General features: G+C 36.0%; 1 protein-coding gene across 3 annotated transcripts in view; it reads left to right on the top strand.

Moving 5' to 3' along the window:
• The window catches only part of LOC128732476 (synaptosomal-associated protein 25), a 105,415-nt gene that overhangs the window by 37,117 nt on the left and 41,601 nt on the right, over positions 1–26,697 (top strand). For all 3 annotated transcript variants that reach the window (XM_053825731.1, XM_053825733.1, XM_053825732.1), the window contains exons 2-3: positions 17,953–18,046; positions 18,111–18,152. In XM_053825731.1, the coding sequence (XP_053681706.1) occupies positions 17,954–18,046; positions 18,111–18,152 (135 nt within the window). In that variant the 5' untranslated portion in view covers position 17,953. The remainder of the gene's footprint in view (positions 1–17,952; positions 18,047–18,110; positions 18,153–26,697) is intronic.

The raw sequence follows: 26,697 nt of genomic DNA, 5'->3' as shown, positions 1-26,697 counted from the left end.
TTTTTCACTAGCGCAAAAGCTGCATTTCACTTCACTCGGAACTGTAAACAAACGTGATCCACCGAAATTAAAGATTGTGGGTGACATCTTTTTCACTTGGGTACTTTTCTTTCGTATGCGCCTACGGCCTACGCTCGTGAACAAGGCTGCAGCTAGCGAAAACTTGACGTTTCAAGCCAATGAGTGTGTAGAGGTGTGGAAAAGGAAAATATTTATTAATATTGCTGATTGCAAGGAAAATTGTACCATCCAAAGTGCGAAATCGCTCATAAAAGTGCGATCCTGCATTAAATCGTTTCGGTATCTTCGGCGCACTTTTTCGTTACATTCAAAGCAATAAGTGCCCTGAAGACAACGAAACGATTTAAGCCAAAATAGCACTTTTATGAGCGATTCCTCACTTATTGATTGGACAATCTTCCTTGCAATCAGCAATATTGGCAACAAAAACTTTATGACTCCAAAAACATACCGCAACAAGCAATGCAGATTTTTTGTAGAATTGGACGTCACGCCTAACCGTTATTACTGGGGTGACATTGCGCATCTCGTTTCGAGTGATTTTCGTTCGAGACCAACCCGGTAACAATGTGACAGCTCCCATACTAATCAAACGTACCTAAAACTGCTGGTTCATGGTTCACGACAGATGTTTGAAAGCGGCGTAAATATCTAAGAAAGAGTTTATTATCATTTGTTTTGGCAAAAAATCCCTTGTGCATATAAGATCTAAATTGGTTTATTATTTCAATAGAGTATTTTACGAACTGACAACATTATGTCAAGTATCAAAACGTTTCCGTGGTAATGACAATAGCAGCATAACTGGTTCTTCTGTCATAATAACATGCTCTATTTGGTTCTGTCATGTAACAGAGTGTTTTTGTACAACTGCAACGATCTCTATTGCTTGGATTTACTCTTGAATTTTGCTTAACCTGTTCTGTTAACGACAAAATCGATCCAGCAATCATGAAAGAGCATTTCATTTTGGATATCTTTCAATGAAACACGCTATATTTAAATACTTTAGAGCAGACAACTCGTACACAAGAGTGACAATTTTGTAATAAATACCGCTTTTTATCTTGTAGACAAATCAATCAAACAACCCACCAAGAATTCAAACAGTTTTACCGAAAACATGAAACAATACTGAAATAATCAATATGCACTTTTCAAATCGTTGTCCAGACAGCTTTTTGCGTTCACATTTAACGTAACAAAAATTAACATTTCCTTTGGAAATCGAAGGTGCGTCAATTTTGATCGGCACGTAAAAACGATCGTCGCGACATTTTTGACACTGGCGGGTGTTATGGGAAACTGTTAATAACTGTCACTTTGTTACGGGGTAGTTCGAGACGCCCATTTGTTTAACGTGGTCGAAACGAACGAAAATCACTCGAAACGAGATGCGCAATGTCACCCCTGGTTTTTCGGTTCCAAAAATGTAGTGATAATGTTTTGCGCTACACTTAACTACTGCAGCACCATTGCCCCACTTGTAAATACCGCATTGGCTTTAAATTTATTTTCACTTCGCTCGAACTGTAAACCCTTCAATTCACTTCGCATGAACTGTAAACCGAAAGCTCATGAAATTTTGAAGAGATCCACAGTCTTTATTTTCCGCGAGCGAAAAGACACACTTTTTCACCTGCTTCAATTTTCACTTCGCTTGAAACTGTATACTATTCTTAAGAGTCAAAACCGAACATTTAATGAAAAAAAAATTTTGACGGAAAACCTCTATTGTCAAAATTTTCGAAGGTATATTGCCTCCATTTTGGTACTTATATGTTCTATCTGGCGTGAAATATAACTTTTTCGGATTACCTAGGAATGGCCGAAACACAAATGGCCGAAATAACGAATGGCATAATATATCAAATGGCCGAATCACGAATGGCCGAATCACAAATGGCCGAATGTCATATTCGACCGAAAATTTTCATAGCCTTCAACCTGCGCAAACGTTGGGTACATGATATCCTTACTCGCTGCCGCTCGTTCGGACTTAACTAAGGGATAATCCCTAATAGACAGTAAACCTAGGAAAATGCATGCACCTAAATAGTAGTGGTTTCTGCGGGGGGCTGCCTCCCCGCAGTGACCGGCGCTTCCGACGGCGGGTTACCGGCGCACACTCGCGGCCTACGGCCGTCTCGCCCTGAATCATCTAGGAAACATTTGCTACTAACACGGTAAATACGTCTCGCGACTTATAATGAAGATGTATTTATAATCAAGAAATATGAGGTAAAAACCATTATAAAAATTATCTTTCGTAGATATATGCTTATATTATACTAGCTGACCCGACAAACTTCGTATTGCCACAAATTAACCTGTGTTGTACATAAATCATGAATCTTGGATGATCTTTGTCACAATCTCGAGTTTTGCAAGCCCCCCAGTGGGCGGCGCTTCCGACGGCGGGTCACCGGCAACACTCGCGACCGTCTCGTCCTGAATGATCTAGTGTTACTATAGATAGTTTTTGTGGTCTTGTATTGACTAATATTTTATGGAAGAGTCTCGAATTTCTTGAGTTCGATTAGTTTTCGAGTTTCGCAAAAATTTCTGTTTTATTTGTATGAGAGTCCTTATCCCCCTACCACAGGGGTGAGAGGTCTCTAACTATCGTAAAATGAATTCAAGACTCCAAAATCTCCCACATGCCAAATTTGGTTCCATTTGCTTGATTAGTTCTCAAGTTATAAGGAAATTTGAATTTCATTTGTATGGGAGCTCCCCTCTTAAAAGGGGAAGGGGTCGTAATTCACCATAGAAAAAATTTCTGCCATCTAAAACTCCCACATGCCAAATTTGGTTCCATTTGATTGGTTAGTGCTCGAGATAAGAGGAAATTTGCATTTCATTTGTATAGGAGCCCCCCCTCCTAAAGTGGGTAGGGGTCCCAATTCATCATAGAAAAAAATTTTGTCTCCAAAAACACCCACGTGCCAAATTTGGTTCCATTTGCTTGATTAGTTCTCGAGTTATGAGGAAATTTGTATTTCGTTTGTATAGGAGCCCCCCTCTTAAAGTTGGGAGGGGTCCTAATTCACCATAGAAAATATTCTTGCCCTCGAAAACTTTCACATGCCAAATTTGGTTTCATTTGCTTGATTAGCTCTCGAGTTATGAGGAAATTTGTATTTCATTTGTATAGGAGCCCCCCCCCTCCTAAAGTGAGGAGGGGTCCCAGTTCATTATAGAAAAAATTTTTGTCTCCAGAAACACCCACGTGCTAAATTTTGTTCCATTTGCTTGATTAGTTCTCGAGTTATGAGGAAATTTGTATTTCGTTTGTATAGGAGCCCCCCCTCTTAAAGTTGGGAGGGGTCCTAATTCACCATAGAAAATATTCTTGCCCTCGAAAACTTTCACATGTCAAAATTGGTTTCATTTGCTTGATTAGCTCTCGAGTTATGAGGAAATTTGTATTTCATTTGTATAGGAGCCCCCCCTCCTAAAGTGAGGAGGGGTCCCAGTTCATCATAGAAAAAATTTTTGTCTCCAAAAACACCCACGTGTCAAATTTGGTTCCATTTGCTTGATTAGTTCTCGAGTTATGAGGAAAATTGTATTTGTTTGGTACTGGAGCCCCCCCTCTTAAAGTGGGGAGGGGTCCTAATTTACTATAGAAAATATTCTTGCCCTCGAAAACCTTCACATGCCAAATTTGGTTCCATTTGCTTGATTAGTTCTCGAGTTATGAGGAAATTTGTATGGAAGCCCCCCCTTTTAAAGAGGAGAGGAGTTATAATTCCCCTTATAAAGAGGGGAGGGGTCTCAATTTACCATAGAATAAATTCTTGTCACCGGAAACACCCACATGCCAAATTTTGTTCTATTTGCTTGATTAGTTGTCGAGTTATGCAGAAATTTGTGTTTCATTTGTATGGGAGCCCCCCCTCTTAGTGGGGGGAGGGGTTTCTAACCATCACTAAAACCTTTCCTGGCCCCAAAAAACCTCTACATGCATATTTTCATGCCGATTGGTTCAGTAGTTTTCGATTCTATAAGGAACATACGGACAGACAGACAGACAGAAATCCTTCTTTATAGGTATAGATTTTGTAATTTTATTCTTACTGTCATGGATTTTCATAAAGAAATAAATGCAGTAAACTACAAGTTTATTACCCTATTACTAAAGCGGCCGAAATATTTCATTCAATATTTCGCCGTGTCCATCTTTGTTGACCGCACATGTAAGTCCATTGTTGTTGAACACGGTTTGCTTTCCGCACGGTAGTTGGTAGTTGTCCTGTGAAAAATGAGTGCATCCGGCGATTCATCCGATGTTGCTGGTTTCAATAACGAAGAAAGTGCACCTGTCGTTAAAATTGTGTTGTCGCAGAGAGGAAAACCGATGCTTTCCATTGATGGGATACTATTCAATAAAAACAAGCAGAAGCGGAATGCTTCTTATGCTTTTTTCATTTCACACAAAATATAATAAAACAATTAAATATACGCGGACTAAAACAACATTACTCGACCAACACAGACATATTCATGGCGGTAAAATGGCTGCAGGTTTGTCGATAAAGTAGGGTAATTGATCTTGAATGGACCTATTTAGCGCTTTTTAACACCACCACTCGCACTCCTGCTCAATTTACTCGTCATTTATAAATAATATGTGGTGATGTTACTATTTGTTGGAAAGTACCACCTTTTTTCTACATTATCAGTACTTTAAAAATGTATAATTGATGAAACTTTTATTAAATATATCGTTTTTTGCCAAAGCCTTTTTTTGATCTTGAATGGACCCAACATGATCTTGAATTGGACCTATTTTTGATTTTGAAATGGACCTAAATTAGGATTGTCATAGTTTCTTCCATGTAAATGAACAAAATAATAACAAAGAATTTTTTTTTAATAGTACAACTATACTACTGTTATTTATTAATAGGACACAAGGTTGAACAGCTTTTACCTTTCTTATACTCTGTTAGAAAGGTATGAAAGTCGGTTGAAAAATTTGAAATCGGTCACAGTCACCGAGGGTCTTGTTTTTATGTCAGCCCAATAATTGAACAATGTTTCAGTGACTTGATATGCGTTGTGTATGTATCTGTGTGTGACATTTGTATATTGGGAATTTATTATTACCTGTTGTTCAGATATGGTTGAAACGATTTCCACGTCATAAAAAAATTATGTCGCCTATTAGTTTCAAAAATTTAAACCATTCATTAAAAATATGTAATATAACTTGTATTAAACGTAGTTTATCAAGTACAGTGGGGTTCGAGTTTTTATTTAGTGACTACATATTTCGAAAGGTCAGACTTTTACTGACGTAGGACTACGTCTTACTGCAAAGCATCTAAAGGTTTGCGACAGCCTCTGTCGAACATTTTGAATGTAAAACCGTCGCAATCGTGAAAAATTCGTTAATTAGTGGTAATTATTCAATTTTTGACACATTTATATGCAATTTTTTCAGTTAAAAAATGGTCTAGATTTTGCCACGGTTTCGATTTTGGCAACATAGGCGACACGCATTTGTTGTCAAATTCGAAATCATACTGTAAATGGTGCTTGAAAAAATTAGACTTGGTAATTCTACTAGGTTTAAAGGTAAGCTTAGATACTAGGTTTTAATTTTAAATGATAGTCGATGAAGAACTGTACCAGATAGAAAATAGGAAGTTTCAAAAATGAATATTTTAGATTTCAGAGTCACTCAATTCCGGTGGACAAGGAGGTATTAATTTTGTCACAAGTCAGAGGGGAGAGGTGCTTAAAGAAAACTTTACATCCCCCAAGAAAAAAATCAGAGGGGTTGTGTATAAGATACGACCACGGATGATGTAGTACAACGTTAGTACGGTTGCATGATTTTGAATATTTTACTAAACTGATTTTTAATCTATCTGTCAATCGACCAAAAGGTGATGTGAAGTCAACCTGCTTACTTATCGGCGGAATATAAGGCCTTTGCAAAATATTTTTTAAGTTTTTGTCACCCCCCCCTTTGGAAATTGACTTGAAAAATCGTGTGGCTAAAAAAAATTTTGAGGATATGAGTATAAAATCAATTGTCCGTGGGCTCTACAGCCTGAAAAACTCGAAAAATGAGTGTACTTAACACTTCTAGCACGAAACAGAAATGGAAATTCGAATTCGGAGTTTCCGAAAATCGTCCAAAAAAAATTCTCTCGTTTTTGCCTTTTTTCGTACATTTTTGCATGGAAAATAATAACGTATATACGTATATATTAAAAGCAAGAACAGATTTGGTTTTCACGCTGAAACTTTAAATAAAAATGCTTCAAACCCATGTTTTTTGCTCGATTAAAAAATTCACTTTGTCCCCCCCCTTTAGTGGCCCAACACCGGAAGGACAAAAACTTTAAAAAATATTTGTAATGGCCCAATTTTACTTTATTCTGAGCCTCATAATTATTTTAACTAAACTAGAAAATTATCAAATACAATATTATTTTTTTAGGCATATCCAGTTCGAAAATGGTCCAGATATTGATCCAAAATTTATATTTTTTGCGCCATATTATTATCCAGGCCTTTACCTAATTTCTAAATCCTCCATTGACACACAGATGATTTTATTGCCAAACCGGGTAATTTTGTAGGGCGGTTGGGCATCACAAAGTTTCACGAGGGTGAGGAAGTTGGCGTTCTTAACCATCAGAAGTGGCTGCTTCTTTTTACTCAGACGAGTCTGATTTTGTGACTACAGGATCCGGTTGAATTTTATTGACCTTAGGGTTTTCGGTCAGCGCGCTAAAGGTGTTTTGAAGCTTTGGTATATGCTTGATTAACGTGTTTAAACTATTTCTCATCTGAGTTTTGTCAAAACTTAAACTTACAACAAAACTTTTTGCTGTATTTATATGGAAAATACAGGGCGTTATTTGTCCATGAAAAAAATTTTGATTCCAACCATTTTTACGATGTTGCCCGTAGTTAACTATCTAGCAGGGATAACCACTTTAAATAGAGTTTGGAATATTAGCTTCGAATTCTCAATTCGAAGTTCCAATATTAGAGTTTCCTATACAATAAAGCTATATATAAATCTTCAGAATTGTATTCTCAAATAACTTGTTTCATTCTTCTGTGCATTACTTTTAATGATACAAGAATTGTCCCGTTTAGCATAATTTGGGAATTTTTTTACATAGGGCGAATAAATTGGGAAAATTTTGCTCTACTTATATAGATTACTTATATAGATTATATAGATTACACTTTTGCTTCGTGCTAATACAAATACGTAAAATCCAATTGAAAAATTTAAGTGTAACTGGTTTTGTGCTAAATGCAAATGAAGCAAAAATAGTTTTTTTTTAAGGGGCATAGTACCTTTTACACCATATTTTTTGCCTAATTTCAAATAATTTTTTCTCGATAACGCAAAAGGCAAATTGAATCGGGTTTTTTGCATTTGAAACATTGCATTTTATACTAATATTTGCAATTTTGTTTTCATAAGGGAACCTCTTCCCCTTGCCCCTACGGCTCCTTGAAGATAGTCGTTCAAAAAAACCATGAATTGTGGTACCATGGATTGGCGCTGGGGGGGCTTATCCGAACTGAAAAATTCCAAAACGAGATGAAAGAACATTAAATTATCTCGTGTTTGATCCATCCTTTTTTAGAATTCGAACACACAACAAAATGGCGGACATTGAAACATAAAAGTATGGTTTTTAAGCGAAAAAATTGACTTTAAACATTTCTAAAAAATTCAAAAATTACAATATCAAGAAAAGGATGGGTCAAACACTAGATAATTTTGTTGGCTTTCAATCAAAAAAAGAATCATAAAAATTGCTTGAGCCGTTCTTGAGATATTTATGGTACCGACTTTCAAAACCTGGTTTCGAGAAAAACAACGCTGAAGTTTTTACTCGTTGTTTAATCGCTCCAGACATGCGCGGTACAAATAGCTGTAACTTTGTCAATATTTGGAATTCATGCAAACGACTTCAAACACATATGGTCAAAATGTTAATCTTTCGAAATAATCAATAAAAAAATTTAGGTTTTAAAAAATTGAAAAGGTACTATGCCCCCTTAACAGAAGGCAGTTAGTATCCCTCTTATCTTTTGATCCATCTTATCTTTTAATCAATGATGGTTAAAATTTTTGTACAATACTGATTTTGTACAAATTAAGTTTATATTATTTTAAGCATAAAATGACATATGTTAGCTAACTAATTAGGAAGACTTTTTAGTTTCAAAACTAGAGGCTACAATGTACAAACACTATGAAGCAACTACGAAAAAGCATGAGTGATAGTTAGTTTTATCAATATAATTAAGTTTTTATTTAGGCTATAAATCAAGCCTACTTTCAATATCCCGTGCTTATAGATTAATTATAAACGGAGATACTATAGTGACAACAAGCAGTTTTATGGAATATACAACGGCGTGTTCGTTGGTGGTAGGCAATGATAGCTACCGGCAGTGATGTCTCGGAGCGCAAAACTAGGTCCATTCTAAAATCAATACTAGGTCCATTCAAGATCAAAAAAGGGGGTTAACATTTTTAAGGAATTTGAAGATTTTACTAGTTTTACTGAATTTTTAAATACCTAAATTGAAATTACACATATTTTAGCATCATTTTAAGAGTATTGTTTTATTTCAAACCAGAAGGGTTCCGGGTAGTAACAGTTTGAAAATACTCTATGGTGACTGCCAAAACGCTGAAAAACAGCTACTTTTAAATAAGCGGCAATAAAGTGGTTTTGGCTATAATTTTAATTTAATTTTAATATATTTACGTTCAGAAATGATTAAAGATAAACATAAAAGCTAAATACAGTACAAAGACTTGATAATTATATCCTAAAATTCTTATTTAAAAATAGGTCCATTCAAGATCAGAATTCGACTAGGTCCATTTCAAAATCATTTACCCTACTTTTATTTGATGTTTTTATAATGTAATAAACATTCTAGACTTTGTCTTTTCTGCCGCAAAATCGGATACAGGAGGCGTACGTCGCGATAGAAGGAACGATGCCTGAAGAATTGGAGAATTTCCTTACATATTTTCGGAATATTTACATAAATGGGAGGAACCGGAATAAAAGACCATTGTTTCACCCCACTCAGTGGTCAAATTTTAAGCCTGTCATTGACAAGCTACCGCGGACCACAAACAGCTTGGAAGCACGGCACCAACGATGGACAACCATTGTTGGTTCCCATCATCTGTCAATGACCAGGATCATCACAGAGCTGCGGGTGGAGCAAAACGCGATAGAGGGGAACATCCTTAGAATTCTTCAGGGGAATGTTCCGAATTCGCGCCGAGAAATAGACGAAAAAATCTACTTGAAATGTGTTAATGTTCACAAAATGAGCAGCAAAAATTTTGTTGACGCAGTTGCGCTTTTATTAAGCGCTACACAAAGGCGTTCGTAAAGCATGTTTTGTTTGTTTAATAGTAGTAGTTTGTTTTTTGTTTGATTAATGTTATTTGCCAATTCATGGTTTGTTATTGAGTAGTTTTTTAGGCATTCCAAAAAATTTCGCCCTTTCGTGATTCGGCCATTCGTGATTCGGCCTTCTGTGACTGTTATTGAAATTCGGCCATTTGGATTTCGGCCATTCGTGATTCGGCCATTTGTGTTTCAGCCATTCGGTACCAGCCCACTTTTTCGTTCAGATATGGTGTCGTATTTCTCAGTTGCCATAAATTAAACTGTGTTGGACATAAATCGTGAATCTCGAATGACCTTTGTCACAATCTCGAGTTTTGCAAGTTTCTGGGGAGTTCATGGGTGTTTTAATATACAAATTTCCCTCACAGTAAAGTAGAAAACAACTCCCCCCATTTCTTAGCCTGATAAAATAAAGTGGATAGCATTTAAATATTCGCCATCATTAAAAACCATTCCGACGAATATCATTTTGCGGAACACCAATTCTCGGTTGACCATAACGCGGAATATAGAGTTTCGCAGAATCTTACATTTAATCATTTAAAAGATAATATTGTTTTATAACCGAATTATACGTCACCAGGGAAGAGAAACGCATATATTGCGGAGTTTCCACCTATTTAGAGTCCCACGCGAAAATTATTAGCGTGGTTATTTTCTGCGTTTACCGTTACCACACATGTTTGCAATTTAGCAATTTGAGCCATCAGTCTTTCATTATTGCCTCCCCACTGCACCCCTCCTTGCTTGACAAGCTTATTTTCAATGTATTTAGTAAGTATAGGATGTAAGGATAGTAAGTATAGGATAATTTTTATTAAAAAATGAAATTTTGTACGACTCGTAAAATTGCTGCCAGGTGCAATAATATAAAAACTATTTTCTTAACCTTCAGCTCTCCCTTGCGTAAAAAACAGCTTGTTGGCACGATTCTAACCGTTTCAACATGATTACTTTAAGTATTGTTTAATCTTAAAAACTCTCGAGTAGCCTAAGTATTTCAACGTTCCTAGTAACTTATTCTGGAATAAAGACTTCATACGTGTATGTTTGTCGTAGACATAAACCAAACACAAGCGAATAAAACTCGGGCACACTGATAGCTAGAGAATAGATAATAAGGGCTTGTTTGGCGCAAACTCCGTAGTCCTCTCCGTTTTCAATTATTTTTCTCGTGTGTATTGATTTTTCATCGGCAACTAAATGCAAATACGACAGCAGCAACGCTAGGAAACGAGAAAAGAGATTACTGGGTGCAGATTTCCCGAAACAAACAGGTTTGTTATGTTTTTAATACAGCCAAGCACAGACAATTATTTCAAAAATTCAAATGTTAGTGTATTTGAATCGTGACTTCAATTGTAATAACTGAACAGTTCTTGTGTCTGGTATTATCGTAGAATAATGTGCATGCTATTGATCATTTCTATATCAAACAACGTATTAAACTCTGCTCTTATGTTATTAGTTATATTTTGATAGAAAATAAGAGTCTATTCGCAGATTTATAAATGTGTTTATTTATTTATGGGCAATATCCATATCAAGAAAATTGAAATGTTGAAATTTTATTTTACTCTTTTTCAATGGACTAAAAGTGTTATCCCTATTAAATTCGTCTGTATATAAACTCAATTACGGTGTGTGCTAAACTCAATTTCGACCAACATAGTTGAAGTTGTTTGAAATCATCCCAAAGGTGAGTTTCGATGCAATGAGTTATGCCAATGAATGCGTTTTTTTGCTCGACTTTCTATAACTGAACTGGTGACCAGAATATTGCCGCAATTCACATAACAGTCATTTTCCATGGAGTTTCCAATATAAATGAGCCTGTTATGCGAGTAGAGGCAGAATAGCTGAAAATAAAAAAATATACATCTGACGTGTGTGCATAATGAATGTGTTATAACTCGTATAGAATTTAATCAATTGAATGCACTTAGTTTATGAGAATATTCACTTGACAGTAGTGTAGTACCTTGATATAAGGCCACCTGCAACTAAAGCAACTAACGTAATTCGCATATAACGTAACTCGCTATAATATAACTTTTACCTTGACATAAAAATCAAATCATGCACTTAAATTTTTAAGTGTGTGATATATATTATCATATATTTGCTATACATTCGTCGAATACATATAAATTTAGACGTATATTTCAAACCATATAACAGTTATTTTCTACTAGACTACACTCTTAAACTAATTTACGAGTATAGAGGCTTGATTAAGCTAAAACTTGGTTTAAAGCACTCAAACTTATACAGTATACAAATTTATAACTGTACAAATTCAGACTCTGAGATTACTCAGAGATTGAAACTTATTTTCAATCAAATAGTTGGTAGTCGAAACTCAAAATTGTGTTGTTTGTCACAGCGAGTAATTCAATTATTGGGAACAGGTAGCCAAAATTGATTAAATTTTCTTCTCAAATCTGAGCTTGTACACTTTAGGGGCATTTTGAGTAGTGTTAACCAAGTTTTAGTTAAATCCAACCTGTTTACAAGTTGCTCATTTAAGAGTGTAGAATAGGAAATGAATTTTTATTTACTTTTTTTAATATTTGCAGATATGTCTAAATGAAGTACAACCAGAGAAATGTCTTCAGAGGTCGATAAAATAAAGTTAACTATCTATAACACATAACTATTACTATTAAGGGGGGACCCTATTCTGGAAAATCGGAAATATCAAATTTTATTTTTTCGCGTTTTTGAGAGGCTTACACACAATTTTTTTTACAGAATACCGCAATTTTTTGACGGAATTGGAACTGCTGAACGTTTAAAAATTTAAGTGTGCATACCTTCAGAAATGTCATGCCAAAAGGATTTTTTCATTGAAAAGTTACGGCAAAAACTGGTCGGTCACCTCAAGGGAAGCGCATCGTTGTACGAAACGCGTTTTTCTCGATACCATGTTTGTTCATCTGACGGTACGTGTATCTCAGAATCTAGTGACCCGATTTGGCTGAAAATTTTTTCCAGTAGGTAAAAATGAATTATCTAAATTGTTACATAGCCATTTTTCGATATCTCAATTTTTCAATTTTTTATGAGCCTTGAATTGCCGATTGGAAGGGAAAGAGCGGAAAGTGGAGGGTGGGGGGTTATTGGTAGCGACGCTTAACAAGTAGTCGTTGTAACTCCTATGTTTTGTCCAATGCTGGAAGGTGCATGGGTCGAATCACGCTATAATCTGAGATTATAGCCTGATTCGAACCCACAACGCCCGCCAGGGCATGTGGCTCGCTGGTACCCATGTACCTTTGAACCATAGAGCTGGACGACTACCTGTTAAACGTAGCTACCAATTACCCCCCCCCCTCACCTTTCCGCTCTTTCCCCACCATTCCAAAACAAAATTTTCATTACTTCTCCTACCGTTCCTTCTCAATTGGGTATTTTAGCGGTATATAAACTTTCACATTTGATGGTAACATATGATGTCACTGTATCGTCACATGAAGACTTTTTCAAATTTGACGAGTGAAAGTAATAAAAAAAGCATTTTTTTAATTTGAAAAATTTTTCAATTAGTTTGAAAAAACTATGGTCATCGGGCGATACAGATTTTATATGGTAGCTGTCAAAAGCTCGGTCAAAATCGTTAAAATGAAGAGCTCTATCAGAAAGATAGAAGAGAGGGAGAGAACTTCTGACATCATTTCAATCAATCAGCTTGGTTGATATATGTCAAACAGCAGAACATTCTATTTTTGATTTTTATTATTTTTTCATTAAATATTGACTTAATTGAATTAAAACAAGAACTGTTAGATTCAGAAAACGACGGGCTATCAAATGAGGTGAAAACCCCCACTCTTTGGGGAAATTAAAATATACAATTGTAGAACCCCCGTTTCAAAAATATTGGTACGTGTTGTGCCCCGTGTTAATAGTGTCGTCTGTTCTATGCGTCTATGTCGTTTCTATGTCGTCTGTGCGGGTCATACAGCAAACACCCGGGCGATATCACATATCACAATAGATCAACGATACTGGTCGCAGTGATGAGACCATACAGGAAAAAATGTGGTGTACACACATATAAAATCTACCCAAAAAGTGCGTAAGTTAACCTATAGTAGACCCTTTCTTATAATTGACCCTTGGGTATGATTGCCGTATTTATTAGCTTGTTCTAGTTATTTTTGAGGATATATGACATAAAATAGATAGTACTAACCATAACACACATTTTAGTTTATAAAATTTTAGCTGCATATATTTATTAATGTCTTAAAATCGACATTTTATTTATTTATTTGTTGGTGATTTATCTGACACACAAAATAATCTACATGAAGTAAAGTAACCTAGATCTTTTTAATTTTACTGCAAACACGCGCGATGGTTCGCCGAAGTCAAACAACTCTTCCACTTTTGTAAACGTTCTTATACATTCCGTCATTGGCTCGCAAGATCCAAATGCCGTCCAATGGAACTGTGTCTGCAGCAGTCCCGTTGACCGTAAAGGTCGTTCCGATGGCCGGAAATTGAGCATGGATAACAGTTGTGATAGTCAATTTCACCGTTAAGGATTGTAGCTACAAATATCGCCTGTTGCATTTTACTTCTGCGTTCCAGTGTGTCGTGATCAAGTAGACGATATCTATCTCCAAAGAGTGGCAAATTTTCTGGATTTCGCCAAGGAAGATGACGCAAAGCAAGTCTAATTAATCTTCTTTGTACGCAGTCAATTCGTATGATCCACGTAAGCTGCCTCGGGAACCAAACCAGATATTATAATTTTCCAGAAGCGGACGAGCGAGGGCGCAATATAACGATTTAAGGCAGTGAGCGTCCTTAAAGTTTCTCCCAATCTTGGAGATAAATCTAAGTTGCCACGATGCTTTAGAGAAGATTGATTCACGGTACAAATTAAATGTCAGTTTATTATCCAGTAAGATACCGAGGTCGTAAACTTGGTCGACTTTGCGCAGCTTAGTACCATCAAATAATATAATTAAAGATTATCGGGTTTTTGACAACTGAGGGTCAATTATACGGTTAACAATGCAAAAATATTGGGTTTCGGGTTTCTACAAGTGAGGGTCAATTATACGGTAAACAATGCAAAAATATCGCCATTCGCTATGTGCGCGAAACGGTGCTACCACCTTCCGAAGTTTGTTCTATTTGTGAAGTCGGTGCACAGGTTTGTTAAAGAGTAAAAAGGATAGACAAAACTTTGCACCAAATTTTTACAATCTTTCCAAATAGTAGTTCCATGAGAGTACAAGAGATCGCTTTGTGCTTACATAGCGATTAGCGAATTACTGGACCCTTTCTATGCATAATACTCTAGACTTCCTATAATGAACACGGTTGCTATCCTATTGTGAACTACAAGCGTTCATAAAAGGAAAACGGACATTTCAATCTGTGTTGAAACATATGAAATATATAGGGATTTGAAACATAAATTGGTATTTTAAGCTTAATCGAAAGTTACCAATATTGTATGCGCCATCGCTTGGGTGTTTCATTATCAGTCATATCAATTTAAAATAATTCTTAGATGAATACAACTCAAAGAACTTAATATCGGACTTTTTATGAGAGTCTCAACTGACATGTTTTAGACTAATCTCAAGATTTTAGTCTTGACCTTGGAATGAGGTCATACATATATTAATATTTTTTTGAAACGATGGTTCTACAATTGATGAAGGGACGGTAGGGGAAAGAAATGAAAATTTTGGTGAAGGAGGGGAAAGAGCGGAAAGGAAGGGGGGGGGGGGGTATTGGTAGCTATGCTTGACAAGTAGTCATTTTGACTCCTACCTTTTGTCCAATACTGGAAGGTGCATGAGTCGAACCAAGCTGTAATCTGAGATTATAACCGGATTCTGGAGGGTGTTGTGGGTTCGAATCCGGTTATAATCTCAGATTACAGCTTGGTTCGACTCATGCACCTTCCAGTATTGGACAAAAGGTAGGAGTCAAAATGACTACTTGTCAAGCATAGCTACCAATACCCCCCCCCCCCCTTCCTTTCCGCTCTTTCCCCTCCTTCACTAAAATTTTCATTTCTTTCCCCTACCGTCCCTTCATCAATTGTAGAACCATCGTTTCAAAAAAATATTGACATGTTTTAGTTGATCGAGTTAGAAGCTAGCGCCAATGTTGCAAATCAAGAGAGAAGCCAACGAAGCCTACTCTCACGCGACAGACAGATGACAATTTGCTTAACAAAGTTAAGCTGCATCTTTCATATTTATGGCGCTATACTGCTGCTACCCGTTGGTAATCAAATGAACGTTCACTTAGCTACCAATGGTGTAGGAGCATTTTAGCATCGTAACTACAAAAGATGCAGCCTTACTTTATTCAGGAAAATTGTAGATAATAACTTGCTCTACAAATGCCCCATATATAAGTTTTTCAAATTCTGCGTGGCTGATACGATATTGTCAAATGAATATAAAGGCGATGGTAATCCTGGTGGTTGAAGTCAAGCCCCGTTATTCGCTATGACGGCGCCGCAGTGGAGACACCTACATTAGTTTCGAGTTTGCGTGAAGCAGAATAGCGATTTGTTAAAGAGGGCAAAAGACAGAATATGTCGAAAATAATTTTCACGCATTCAACTACGTGCAGTTCTGTAGGTGGAAAAGAGGTCGTGCGGTGCCGTCATAGCGAATAGTAGTTTTAAACCGCCGATATTTACGCTGTCGATGTCGCTGTTCTTCAGTCGCTTTAGTTCACGCAATTGAAGAGTACCCCACGCCTGAGAGCTATGACGTTTCACAACAGATAAATTCTCGTTTGACCAATCGACATTCGAAAGGTGCGTGAAATGGGCATCAAAATTAATTTTGTGGTAATTTCATGTTTTTCTAGAGCAGCACAATCCAGCACAGTCACATGTTTGTGGATGGTGGGAAGCGAAATGCGCAAAAGGGGGTGATGTAAAACCGGTTGTGTTAAAGGTACTACACACTTAAATTTTTTTTACCGAACTCTAAGCAGCCGAACGTTCGGTAAAATTCGATGGCGCCAATCGACGTTTACGGATCATTAGTATTGTTTGGCATCATAAAAATTTTTTACCGAACGTTCTGCTGCTCAGAGTTCGGTAAAATTTACGATAATTTACCGAACTCGGTACTTTTTTTTAAGTGTGTACAACACCACCTATCCACTCGTAGATCGGTATTATCACTAAACACCAACTCATGCTATCAGATGATTTTGCCGCGTATTAACCTGATATAGATTTAAAACATCCATGCCGTCAATCAGCGCTACATTTGACACAGAAAACTGCGCAGAGTCAGTATGTTGAGTCACGCCATTGTTAATATTCCAGACTATACGCGGCTGGTTGTAATCATCGCAAAGCGCAAACAACCACAGTACTATTTACAAAATTATTTTTCCAAAACTCGCGCACAGATGCAATGTGGGCATCGATGATTGCTACTTCGTTACTTTTATTCGGCGGTATATAGATAGCACAAAGTAATACTATTGAGCCACGAATGCCTTCACACAAACTTTCTCTAAATATCTTCCTTGGACGGGCTCGAATAAAGCACATGGATATTGTTTTGCCACGGAAATCAAAACGCCATCAAACGAACGTTTAGCACTATTCAACTCGCTTCTATCGCGCCGAAAAACGCTGAATGACTTGCCAAAGATTTGAAGAGAATGAATACGGTCGTCCAGACAAGTTTCAGTAAGAATTATGACATCTTCCGTGTTCAGAAAAATCTCATCAATCTTTGTGCGCAGCCCGCGCACGTTCTGATAGTTGAGTCAAATGTTGTTTGTCTCACACGTAGTAGACTACTAACGGGCGCAGCGGGAAGCCGAAATACTACAACAGTGGAAAAGATCAGGTACCGAAAGTTCATAACTATTATTATACATGCTGGAAGACCCCATCCCGCACTCCGACAACAGAACCGGGACGATAACGATGGCGGGTGACAGCAGAAAGCTTGACTGCGTCAGAGGGGGTTGGGGCTTCCATAGTGCCTGTTAAAGGGTGTCCTGGGTCCACAGCAGCAACAGAATAATAATACGACGACAGCGAGTGGATGCATCCGACAGTAGGCTCTTAACAGGTAACATCTAGTTTTTTGCTAAATCAACAAATTCCCCGAACAGCATGCTAGTTGACCACGATCAACTGGATCAAGGGCAGCACTTTTCAGATTTAGATCGAGACCGAATTTATAAGACACATAAGAATGGTTAGATATATCCACTCCTCTGCGAACGAGCCGTATAGGTACAGCAGGTTCAGTAGTATGCAAGCAGCGCGAGATGATTTTTTATATATCATTATGGTAGATTAGTTGTGGGTTTAGTCTTGAAGACTGAATTATATAATATATCAAATCACACCGTTGCATTTTCAAAACTATAAGCAGTAACCGGGCAGTTATAACTTATTGATTCTTGTTTTTTCTTATTTAATTCAAGTTTTAGTTTTAATCTTATTGCATTTTGCATTTTTCGCTATTTTCAGAATGCCGGCTGCAGTTCCCGCAGAAAATGGGGCCGGTGTCCCAAAAACAGAGTTGCAAGAGTTGCAGCTCAAACAACAGCAGGTGGTGGATGAGGTGGGGTTTTTATTCAAACTTTATGAAATGTTCTCTTTGTATTAATCATATTTTGCTATTTCAGTCTCTTGACAGTACACGACGTATGTTGGCGCTATGCGAAGAGGTAAGTTAACATTATTCAATTACCGCAAGGATAATCGTTCTGTATTTTAATAACAACAAAAAAGCAATCGTTTGGAAGAAAAGTATTCTAGACAGGGAAAATGCAGTTAATTTTGTTAGAAACGCTAAACTAAATTTTAAATAATTCGCGATCAGGATATAGCTAAAGTCGTTTTGATAAGCATTTTATTTTGAACTTCATAATTATTCATAAATATTACGTTCATTTACATTAGTGAAAGCTAAATATGTAGTACAGTTTTTAAAGATTTGTATGTTCTGAATTGTTTATTTCATACATTTTAGTTTTAGATGTTCATTAAGATAACAGTTATTTGAAAATTAAATCCTGTTGTTTAAAGCCAAATGATTTACTTCATTTTTAATTCCTAAACCATATCTTCATAAATTTTAATTATACAATTAGATCGTGTACAATGCTGCTGTGGACAGTGTAATTAAGAAGTAGTAGCATTAAAATCGTTCCTACGTCAACTATAAAAAAATATGGCAGTTTAATAAGCAAAATCTTTAATTATTACATTTATTTAATTCTACAAAATTTTGTAAAAAAAAAGTATTTCAAATATAATGATGATTACGGCGTTTGTCATTCCCATTATTTGTGCGTGCATACGCTGGCAAATTTTCAACGTTTTCTACTACATTTCCATTCTCATTAAAAAGATAGTACACTCCCAATAAGGAAAGAGCCGCAGATATTCTGAGGCTGTGAACCATTTCGCGAAATTTTTAACTTTTTGGTTAAAATTTGACAGTTCGATGGTTATTTCTCCTTGAGTGGTTAAAATCAGTTCAGAATGTGAACCATTTCATATTTGACGGATAGATAGTTTTTTTTGCTCAATGAGAGCATATAAGGTGAGGATGAAAATATTATTTATTCTGTCCGAGTTAAAATCGGATGACTTTTTGATGTTCATTTGCTTTTATTTGATAGATAAAATTCATCTCATTTCAACCCGGGTTGTTTGAATAAATTTATTATGCGATAAGCATCCATACCAATGTAAAAAAAAAATGCAACGAAAAATCAGTGAAACACATCGAAGCTCTCTTCCTCACCTGTGCATATCTCATTGGCTCTCAGAACTTGGTTAAAACTAACCATGCTCCCGAGCAGGGTTATTTTCGAAAAACCATCGTACTGTCAAATTTTAACCAAAAAGTTAAGAATTTCGCGAAATGGTTCACAGCCTGAGAAAGGCACTAACCTTGCAATTTTCCTGCACAAAAGACGACTGAAACTTCTGGCTAAGCAAAAGGCTGACATTTAAATTTCGAAATGCATCAGCGTTGATTGCCCAATATGAACTTTTATGTAGGCTACATTAAACAAAGAATTTAATCATCATCCTCTATTGCATGATACAGTCTGTATTTATATATTCTCGTTGAAATATAACTATGTGATACTATTGTTTGCCGCCAATAAAATATTCTTAGCTAACCTTATCCATATCATATAACATTATTGTTGGATAAATGATTGGGTTGAAAGATTTGGATGGTGATATAAGTATTAAATGATTAAAATAGGTGAACGATTTCGGACAAAATAGATATGTTACTTTTTAAATGTTTTTCACGGAAATAGTCCTAACTTTCATATGAACATACAATCAAAATATAATTCAACGATGATAGCCTAGAAAACATAAATAGCCTCCCAGTTGGCTTCGAGGTACAATGCTACCCTAACAAGCCAGTAGTCGCATGTTCGAATCTCACCTGGGTGGTGCTGCTAGAGTCAATAGGGTCATTGCCCTATGTGATACGTCCAGTTTTGTAGCATTGCTCGAACATTCTGCATTACGAATGACATTCGTTGGTGATTTATTCGTATAGAATACAAAGTTCACGTAACCCCACAACAAAAATCTAGAGGTGACAAATCACACGAACATTGGTCTCCTAGACCAATTTTCTGGTTTGTTTATAAAAATAGCTTAACCTGTTATTGTAAGTTATTGTATGCTCAAAAAAATATAGAAAATAACAATTAATAAAAAATAACTGCGAACTGCGGCTCTAACAACATTCAATTGCAAATTGTTACAAATCAATAAAGAAATGAAGCTTTGGTTTCAATTGAAGTAGCACGGCTCTGCTTCAAAACAAGCTTCAATCTGCCTCGGCGAAGCAGGTTTCACTACATCGTGACGACAGCTTTTAGAGTTCATTGTACTTTTCTATCCAATATTTAGTAAAAAGCTAGAAACTTTGATTGCAAATGAACTGAAATTGATTTACACATATCCTTCAATGTAACGCGTGGTCTATCTATAGTTAACATTGATAAATTCGCGTTGACGGCATTAAACGATCTCTTGCACACTCATAGAAATTCCCGTATGTACGTGTGGGTGAAAATCTGCCAAAATGTTTCGGTCTCTTGCGCTCTTCCAGAAATTTCTATTCCGCTTCACCCCTACAGTAAACTTTTGGAGATGGCAGCAGCTTACGTTCGTCAACGCGAATTGTGCCTGACTTTCAAGCGTCATCAGCTGGAACAATAAGTTCGAAAATCGAAATAAATCGATGAGTGATGAATGACTGAGATACATATTTTTGCTGCCTTTTAATGAAAATGCAATTTTTTTTCGACGGATGTCATATTTGCCTAGATCCCCTCCCACCACTTTGTCACAACGTGTCACAAAATTGACACCCCCCCAACCCCTCCCCATAAGCAATGGACATCATTATTGATTGATCCCCATTTCTATTTCGTGCTAGAAATGTTAACTCGTACACTTATTTTCCGAGTTTTTCAGGCTAAGAGCCCACGGACAATTGATGTTATAAAAAAATTAACTCATATCCTAAAAATAATTTTTTTGTCCCCCGATTTTTTAAGCCATTTTCCAAGAAGGGGGGGGGGGGGTTGACAAAAACTTTAAAAATAATTTGCAATGTTCCATTTAAATTTAGTACACCATACCATCAGTCTGCAATTCATAGCTATCCACACTTATCAGTAATTGAAATACCCTTTTCTGTAGAAAGAAACGTAACATTTGGTGTAGAGTAGAAATTAATAGAACGTTTTCGTCACTTCCTCGTTGAGTTATATACTCTGTACTAACGAGTATGTGGTGGCTTCAGCAACGGTATGCGGAAAAAATTCAAACGCAGGGACATCAGGGGGTGGAGGTGGTATGCAGTTTTACTCAGCTTTGTCATAAGGTTTTGCCCGGGCGAGCGTAACCTCACTTCTTTGACGTCTATCAGTGGTTTGTGTACATGGACTTAGAACATGGGTTAACATGTTGAAACTGAATATTGCTTAAAGGCCTTAACGGCAGTCAGAAAAGCACAAAAACTACCATTCCGAGTAGTTTGGAGGGCGACACTGCTGGATAATACGCTTTTAAAACGTTTAACTCCAATTTATGCATATGGCGTTCGTCTACCAAATAGTAAACAAACCACGAGTGGATGTCAAATGGGTGAATTGCGTTCATTCCGGTTCATCCGTGACGTCACCTTGCAAAACCTTATTCCGGACAGGTTAGAACATTAGATTCGAATCCAGAAATAGGGTAGCCCGGGGTAATATGCACCGTTTAAGGAAATCGTGGTTTTTGCTTGTCAAAGCTTAAAACTAATACCAATCTTATATACTGAGCATAATCTCATGCATATTGATTAAAAGTTTCTGTAGCTATCATGCTGAAAACTTTTGAGAAAAAGGCGTGCAAAGTGATTTTTGATACTGAGGCAAAAGTCTGAAAACGCACCTAACCGGGGCAAAATGCACCCATGCATGTTTTGCATCAGTTAACGGGAATATATTCAATGAATTCAGTAACTGTAATACAATTCGTGCGTGCTAACTGCTAACTGACAAAGTCGTTTCTAGTTTTCACCACTAGAAGAATTATTGGAGGTGTGTTTACTTTGCAATTTTGTGTACTCAAGTAGCATAATTTTTAAAACACAGTATTTAACAGTCTCCAGTACTGACTGCAGTTGTTTAATAATACCTGACAAACGTATTAGACATTCGGACGTAATTGCGTATCAATTTTTAAAAGAAGCAAAGCAAATAAAACATGTTTACTGAGGGTGCATTTTGCCCCGAACTTACACAAAAAATATTCTTGGTTAAAACAAAAGTAATAACTGAATTTCGATGTTTTATCAGAATTGTGTAGCTCGAACCACAATTAATCGAACTATAACATTCACCGGTTATTGATATTCTCAGAGCAGTAAAACAGCGTTAGCGAAACGAAGCAAAAAGTTACAGGTTATTTATATAAAACATAATTTTTTTATTATTTGCGTTTCCTTGTTAGATAAAACTGCCAAATTGACACAGTACTCAAAACAAACATCGATTTAACTGGCAGAATTACTTTTTTTTTGTTTTTAAAATGCGTTTTAGCTTAGAAACGGAGGGGGTGCATTTTGTCTCGACGGTGCATATTACCCCAGGTACCCCTGCTGTCATTGACGTTTTCGCTTTCACCGCTTTCGCCTCCGCCTTCCGAGGACAAAGTTACTAGTTTGAGCTGACTGAAAATTAGCTAGACCAGTTTACACGGCTGTAACTTTGTTATATTTAACATCTGGGCTTTAAGTAAAAACCGATCGGTTAGATTTTTTCCCAATCTTTATTTGTTTCTTAGGGTCCAAGTTGATATGTCGAACCTAGCCTTCTCTAGAATCGAGAGAAGAATGCGTTGCGTTTTCGCAATGCTAGGAGGAAATGGGTCTATCAGCAAACTTTAACTAGTTAATCAATAAGGCTTATACAAATTTGAAAAAAAGTTTATGTCCTGGTCTCAAAATATTGTTGAAGGGGGGGGGCAAGAAAAAAATAATAACATTAAACCTTCAATAACCAAACAAAAGAGAAGAAACCAGCGTTTATTTTTCCATATTATTAAAATTTTAATACAGATATTTTGTACAGTACTTAAATTTTAGTTCAAGACTTTCAAATTTCGAAATTTTTCAACCCAAGCACATAAAGTAAGCATCCTGGCAGAGATGAACCAGTTTGATAATAGTGGAGTGCCACAGGATCACCTTAGAGAGCCACAAACGTATAACTTGACCTTCATTTGAATTTTGTTTTGAACCACTCGGTTAGTTACCTTGCTTTTTTTAAGAATCGAAATCCGTGTCACTTACTAGTTCAGAACTCGGTAACCACGACATAGTATCGTAATCTAACCATATTGTGAAAATGGCAGTTTAAGTCCCTGCCACTTTATTACTTGGAACGCTTATGCTGTGCTATCGACATGTTTTAAGAAAACAAATCTCTGAAGCTCTTCACGTTTCTTGGTCAACCTTTTAGTCATGAATATCAGGCCTCTCCTCAGCTGACCTCTGACGGAAAAAAATAATCCCACTGCAATTCAAAAATCGGAATATCTCCGTCAAAAGCGGTACCAAATTTCACTAATATATTGTTTAATTGATTGTTGCCTCCATCTAATTCGGTTCTCTTAAAACAAGGTAAATTAAAATGGAATCAAGCCGAAAGTCTGTGAAAAAATCTGCTTGTCACTAAAAAATGCAACAGACTAATATGACACTTTATTTTTTTGCCCCTTCACGTTTCGAAAATTTTCAAAGGGGGGGGGGGGGGGTGACATAAACTTTTTTTCAAATTTGTATAAGCCTAATTTCATGCAGGTTAGAAGTTATGCACAGAACTGTGAGCTGTGCGCTACTAAAAGTTATTTCTGAAGCATATGAATTATTTTGAGTCAAAAACGCAATCGAGTTGTCCAGGATCACATTTTGTTGAAATTATATAGCGGTGTTAAAATAATACTAGCAGTAAATTAAGTTTGTGAAATGCTAAAGATCTTTGTCTGTATGAGGGTGGCGTTTGACTGAATTTGTTCAGTTGTAGTGTTAAGGTGAAAATAATCAATTGAGGAGATTATCTGCCATTGTCTTCAATTCTGTAATAAATTTTAATTTAAAAGCGACTCTTAATTCAGAATAGAACAGAAAGCCAAAAGCACTATCGAGCTTTGTATGAGACAGCAGTTTCTCTTTCAATATCTGGAATCGGTAATATTGATACATTTCTTTTGTATGCCAGAAAGGCATTGAGTCAAAAGACCACTGCGACAGTCTTTTAAAGTTCGTCTTGTGTGGTGAATATTCATACATACACCTTTTTATTAAATTTTGTGCAAATTTGATAAGTGAGGTTTTCTGTGCTTACGTAGTTCAGATTAGTATAACAGCTTTTGAACATGGTTCCCCTATATGAAACTGTGAGAGCATTTGCTTGATGTCAAGAATTGATAAAAATTTCTGGCGCACGATAACTGGTCGGCAACGTGTAATGAAAATTTGACATAATTGGTGACTATACCTAATGTTACTACCATTAAGGTTAACTCAACGAAAGAATGAAACGATTATTAATACGGCCATCAGCTTAATCTAGTATTATTTTATTACTGTACTTTATACTGAAAAGAAATTTCCCAACTTTTCGTGCTAAAAATTATCAGCGTAATGTTACACTAATTCGTTAGTTCATGTTCAATAAACGATGATAGTTTGATTGATTGTACGTTCTTACCACCCTGTGATTGTTTTGATTCGGTCACTATTTGTATAAGAGATTTTCGGATTAAGAAATATGTAATTCGATGAGCGATATGTAATATGTCACAACACAACAAGCTCACTTGTTATTGCTATATCAGTTATTCGATTTTTTTATATGTTCAATTATTATTAGTTTGTCAGATTTTCGTTGTTACTCGTTTTTTTTCTTTTGCTGAGGCTGTATGTCCGTGTTGCATGTTTCACTTTTAATTTGGTCCCTAAGTGTCGGAAATGATATTAAATACTGATTTAACCAAGCAAAAAAAGAACATTAATCTGGACGACTACCACATAAACACGATGCGATTCATATAATTCAACATACAGAACATTAAACTAAACCTTCATAATATAAATTCACATAGATACAAAGCATGCTATTTAATCGAACATGTATGTTGAGCTGTTAGTCTGCCTCTGTCGTGTCTAGTGTATCTTTCTGACTACTTAGCCCTTTTTTAAGGCTTCCTCCAGTTTTGCAGATCTGATATATCATCTTCTACACATTATGGATTATATTGTATAAAGTATTACTTGCCACGTATATTGAATTTCAACTCTACTATGATATAATTCGTAACCATATTTCCTACAAGACACCTAAGCTATAACTTCTATTCCACTTTAGAATGCACCACACGTTTGTGCTCCTAATTCGTCATATTAGTCAAACAATAAATAGATACTTATATCCCCTTTAACTCTATTTGTTTTCAAGCCACAGAAATATATTTAAACTAATTCTATTATCGTGTTTGTTGTGTGCTACATTTTGTCAGAATAAACAAATATTTTTGACGTAGTGGCAATGACTTACAACAAGAAAAGTGATGAAGGTTCAAGTTCAATTACTTTGCGGCATAAATCAAATTAATACGTTGCAAAGAAACAGTAGATTTTAAAAAACTCGAACGATAATAACGAATAGTTAAATTAATAAATGTAAAGATTTTTTGAGTGATAAATCAACTCTTTTCTTCAGCCTGTGAGAACAATACTGAGAGAATACTGTGTTTTATCACATCAGTATAGTATCAATTTAATACGTAATTTTTTTATAATGGCTAATGGTAGTGCATGACAGCAAATACAAATGTATCTGAAACAACCCAACTTTAGCAACATTTTTATTTCAGTTGTGTTTATGGGGTTGAATTAATATAATTTGCGGTGGCATGGTGTTACCGGTTCAGTACTATAAAAAAATACAAACATTTTCAAAGTTTAATACAATTCACTTTCATTTCAAAGGTACTGCTTATGGAGTATTCATCATACCTTCTAGCCTGCTCATTTTAATGCTTTAAATCACGCTAAATTACCATACATGAGGCAAATCTAATAACGAATTGAATAGAAATAGAAAAGTTTCTCGATTAAATAGTCTATTATAAACATTGTGCCTCATACCCTGTGTTACCCCATGACCAGAACAAAACAATAATTTATACGGGAATAATGTGTAAAATATTCCAGTAAAACTAGATAAAGGTCATGAAGTTATTTACCACTTATTCCAGATAGATTTATTACTCATTTAGCACAAGGTGGTTGATCTAATTCTAGGTCTAGTTTATATTCCTCAATAAAATATAGTATTCCAAGCAGCGTACCGGCAATTTTTATAAAATAATTGCTTAAAACGTTATAAAATAATTAGTGAATCTGTTTGTTTCTAATAGTATTATACGTATTTCTTGCTTATTCTTTTGTATAATGCCGTTTACTGTTCGTGGCTGCTTTTAAAAGGCGTTTTTCGAAAGTCAATGTCTCGGTACAGAGTGAAAACTCCAAGATTGAAGAAATGAATCATCAGTTGTTCTACACAGAGTGTGAAGTGAACTTTACGGGCAAATTGTAACTTGCTATCAATTAGTCAGTCTATGGTAACATGTTTGCAATATTTACTTTTTGTTAATGTCTTGAAATGA

The sequence above is a fragment of the Sabethes cyaneus genome, chromosome 1, assembly GCF_943734655.1.
Source record: "Sabethes cyaneus chromosome 1, idSabCyanKW18_F2, whole genome shotgun sequence".
NCBI lineage: Eukaryota > Metazoa > Arthropoda > Insecta > Diptera > Culicidae > Sabethes > Sabethes cyaneus.
The sequence above is the reverse complement of the archived record's forward strand: the minus strand, read 5'-3'. Positions and strand labels throughout refer to the sequence as shown.